General features: G+C 60.0%; 1 protein-coding gene across 1 annotated transcript in view; it reads right to left on the bottom strand.

Annotated features, from left to right (window-relative positions):
• CLPB (caseinolytic mitochondrial matrix peptidase chaperone subunit B) overlaps positions 1–2,204 on the bottom strand; it is a gene marked incomplete at its 5' end in the record, with an annotated part of 11,177 nt that overhangs the window by 2,117 nt on the left and 6,856 nt on the right. Inside the window, one exon of the mRNA XM_035890189.1 lies at positions 1,184–1,345. Coding sequence (XP_035746082.1) covers positions 1,184–1,345 — 162 coding nt within the window. The remainder of the gene's footprint in view (positions 1–1,183; positions 1,346–2,204) is intronic.

The following is a 2,204-nucleotide window of genomic DNA, read 5'->3' as shown; positions in this document are numbered from 1 at the left end:
CGGGGGCTCGGCGGGAGATGCAGAGCCTGGAGGCGGGCGCGTGTCCCTGGCTCCCACCAGCCCGCCTGGGTAGCGTTGGGCACGGAGGTGCTGGGGAGGATCAGCGGGGGGCTACGGGCACGGGCCTGCCTCCGACATCGACAGAACTCCCCGGTGCCTCCCCTGGGGGCGTCGGGGGCTGCTGCCTGGGACGCCAGCTGCCTCCGGAGGCGGCCAACACGCTCCTGGAGCTGCCTGGGAGTTTTCCTGGAGAGCTAGCGGGCACGGACCTGCCCCCGGCATACGCAATGCTTTCGGGGGCCCCCGGCTCCTCTGAGGCAGCTACCCAAGGAGCTTTGTGTGTCCTGAGGCAGGTCCATGCTGGTAGCTCCTCCCAGGCATCTCCAAGAGCTTCCTCTGGAGATGGCTGAAGTCCCGGGAGGCAGCTCCAGACTCCTGCTAGGCAGTCAGCTGAAGAGCTTTGCCCATGAAGTAGATGATCTCTAAGGTCCCTTCCAATCCAAACCACGCTATGATTCTATGTTTGGGGGAGGAAAGGTGAGGGAGAAACCACAAGCCACCCGAGAAGTCATGAGTTAACCAGCCTGATCAGCAATTAACACGACCTGACCCGTTGGGATACCAAGGGGCTATGCAGTCCCCAGACCACCCAGCTTTTCCAATGCTGTGACAACACCCTGAGCCTGGGACCTGGGAGGGGTCTCCTCCGTGCCACGGAGGTGTAGACGGGAGGTGGGCACTGGGTGGCGACGTGGCATGGGCCATCGCCCTCGGGCCTCCTCTTGCCGCTCCTGCCACCGACGGGCAGCCCAGCTATTCCCACACCGATCTGTCACTGGGCCGGCTCTTCCTGAGCAGTATCCTCATGATGTGGTCCGCACCGTCACACCTTCCCAGTGGCACAGGACAACCCAATTCCCAACCTCACGTTCCCAACCCTCCCCTCACTGGCTTTTTCTTTGCCTAGAGATGTCATTTATTCCACCAGGAGACCTCACCATCATCCTGTTTCCTGGTGTTAAGAGGCCAACCGGTTGGCTCATGATTTTTTGGAAGGGACTCTTGATCCGGAGCATTTCAGCTCTGCTCCAGGACATCTCCTGCAGCCGTTGTCCCTTGCACTGCTTACCGTCACCTTCCGAACGGCCCCCGTGCAAACCCTGGCCCTGAAACGGGGATTTACCTCATCGAAGAGCTGCAGCATGATGGTGAGGACATCTGGGTGGGCTTTGTCAACCTCGTCGAAGAGCACCACAGCATTCGGACACTGCCTCAGCTTTTTGGTGAGCTGCCCACCCTCTTCATGGCCCACGTAGCCAGGCGGGGAGCCGATAAACTTGGCAACCTAGGAGGATCATGGAACCATTTGGTTGGAAAAGCCCTTTAAGATCATCGAGCCCAACCGTTCCCCTACCCCTGCCATCCCACCCTCAAACCCTGGCCCTCAGCACCGCCTCTGCCCGGCTGTTAAATCCCCCCAGGGCTGGGGACTCGACCCCTTCCCTGGGCAGCCCAGGAAGCAACGGGATACGGTGAAATGCCCCACGGATGCCAGGAATGAAGCCCCCTGGGTAGCTCAGCAGGCAGCCACAACTCTTTGCTGCCGACAAATCAAGCTCTTTCTGACATCAGTCACACCCCGAAATCAGCTTTAACAGGCAACGATTTGGTGAAATGCAGATTGGTGGCTGCTGACCTTGGCCAGCGCTTTAACCAGCGGCGTCTGCAGGAGCAGCGCCCGGCAGCCCAGCAGGCACAACCCCTGCTTTTCCAAACGGCGTCCGAGCGACCCATCCCGGCTGTCCAGGACCTGCTCTCGTGGCCTTCAGCCTTTTTAAGAGCCAGAACTCAAAGGATCATGAGTGGCTCTGGTGGGGAATCAGAGCTCAGGAAGAGGCCACAAGGAAAATAGCTTTTCCCACGCCAGTAACCGACTTCATTACTTCTTGACACTGCGCTTCTGAAGCAGAAGGAATTCACAGACTCACAGAATCGCAAGGGTTGGAAGGGACCTCGGGGGATCACCCAGTGCCACCCCCCTGCCCAAGCAGGCTCACCCACAGCAGGGGGCACAGGACAGCGGCCAGGCGGGGGTTGAAGATCTCCAGAGAAGGAGACTCCACAGCCCCCCTGGGCAGCCTGGGCCAGGGCTCCATCACCCTCACAGTCAACAAGTTCTTCCTCCCGTTCACCTGGAACCTCTT

Source organism: Egretta garzetta, unplaced genomic scaffold (assembly GCF_000687185.1).
Source record: "Egretta garzetta isolate BGI_Z169 unplaced genomic scaffold, ASM68718v1 scaffold842, whole genome shotgun sequence".
Taxonomy (NCBI): domain Eukaryota; kingdom Metazoa; phylum Chordata; class Aves; order Pelecaniformes; family Ardeidae; genus Egretta; species Egretta garzetta.
This window is presented reverse-complemented; position numbering and strand designations above follow the sequence as displayed.